Genomic DNA, 1,570 nt, shown 5'->3' on the forward strand with positions numbered 1-1,570 from the left:
TGTTTCATACACAAAGACACACATTTTCATGTATAAACCTGCAAAATGGTCTTAAGCATGAACTTGGTGGCTACATAAAAATCTGCTAAATGCTAAGTTAAAGAAGCTGAAGCTCAATGTTGCAGGTGAAATGTCAGTGTTGTCACCACTGGCTAGACGCCCATGTGACCTCATAAAGTTATGTAGTTTTATGAGTTGGATTTAAATGCACTCACCATCATCGGCCGGATGTCAAACATCAGTAAGACTTCATATCGATTGTGATAATCTTGCAGAGTGGTGCTCAGAGAACAACCTGCTGCTCAACGTCAGCAAAACCAAGGAGCTGATTGTTGATTTCAGAAAAAAAGGGAGATGCACACTGCAGTCTACATCAGTGGAGCTGAGGTGCAGCAGGTCAACAGTTTCAGGTTCCTGGGAATCAGCATCACAGAGAACCCGACATGGTCGTCTCACATCTCCACGCTGGTGAAGGAAGCTCACAAACGACTGGGTTTCTTGAGGAAGCTTAAGAAGGCCAAATTCCCGCCAAGTTCTTGTTAGTTTTTACAGAGGAGCAACAGAATGCATCCTGACTGGAAACATCACTAACATGGGATGTGCGCGGCTCGGGACCGGAGGGCTCTGCAGCGGGGGATTCAAAGTGCTCAGAAGATCAGTGGTACCCATCTCCCGAGCATCAGTCATATCGGTGAGGTGAGGTGTCTGCAGAGCCCAAAGGATCCTAAAGGACAGTACCCACCAAGCCACAGCCTGTTCACCCCGCTGCCTTCTGGGAAGAGAAGTTTCAGCTGCTGCACCACCAGACTGCAGAGCAGCTTTCCCCAAACCAGCTGATGGCAACACACCAAATATGCTTTATTTGTTCTTTTTTGCGCCTTTTCAAATGTTTGAGAATTGGATGGAAACATGGCTACTGTAACTGGCCTCAACAAGAATAACAGTGATGTCTGGTCATTTTGTTCCATGCTAACTGCCTCTCTGTCTCTCCAGCTGATCATGGAGGTCATAAAACCCATCTTCACCTTCTACAACCTGTTTGAAAAGATGAAGACCAATAAAGAGAATTGTCTCCACATTTTGAGTAGACTTGAAGCGCTGCAGGAACTAGTGGCGTTCGTCCAACAGAAGGAGCAATACCAACTCTCTGAGGATGTGAGCAAAGCTCTGGAGAAACTTAACACCATTCTGGAATCAGCGAAGAAGGTGCTCGAAAAATTCAACAACATAAATGTGATGATTCACATGAAATCCAACAACTACAAATTAGAGTTCGAGAACCTGAGCAAAAGTCTCACTGATGCCTTTGTGACCCTCTCTGGCGCTCTGCATGTCCACCAGGAGAAGAAGCTGGACAAGCTGGAGAGCAAACTGGTCAAACAGAAGAATAAGATGGCAGAGCAGGAGAGGAAGCTGGCGGAACAGGAAGACAAGTTAGCAGAGCAGGAGGAGTTACTGCAAAGAGTGGAATCAAAGTTAGTGTATGGAAGTAGAGGGTACTACTGTATCCTGCAGTAAAGGAATCTTACGGTGAATTAATCGCGCTACATCACCTCCACCACTTGCTTGT

General features: G+C 45.9%; 1 protein-coding gene across 1 annotated transcript in view; it reads right to left on the reverse strand.

Moving 5' to 3' along the window:
• LOC123961502 (NADPH oxidase 5-like) overlaps positions 1–239 on the reverse strand; it is a 10,264-nt gene extending 10,025 nt beyond the window's left edge. The window contains exon 1 of the mRNA XM_046036972.1: positions 216–239. Within this exon, the coding sequence (XP_045892928.1) occupies positions 216–239 (24 nt within the window). The remainder of the gene's footprint in view (positions 1–215) is intronic.
• Between the last annotated feature and the right edge of the window lie 1,331 nt (positions 240–1,570).

Source organism: Micropterus dolomieu, linkage group LG22 (genome assembly GCF_021292245.1).
Source record: "Micropterus dolomieu isolate WLL.071019.BEF.003 ecotype Adirondacks linkage group LG22, ASM2129224v1, whole genome shotgun sequence".
In the NCBI taxonomy this organism is placed as follows: Eukaryota; Metazoa; Chordata; class Actinopteri; order Centrarchiformes; family Centrarchidae; genus Micropterus; species Micropterus dolomieu.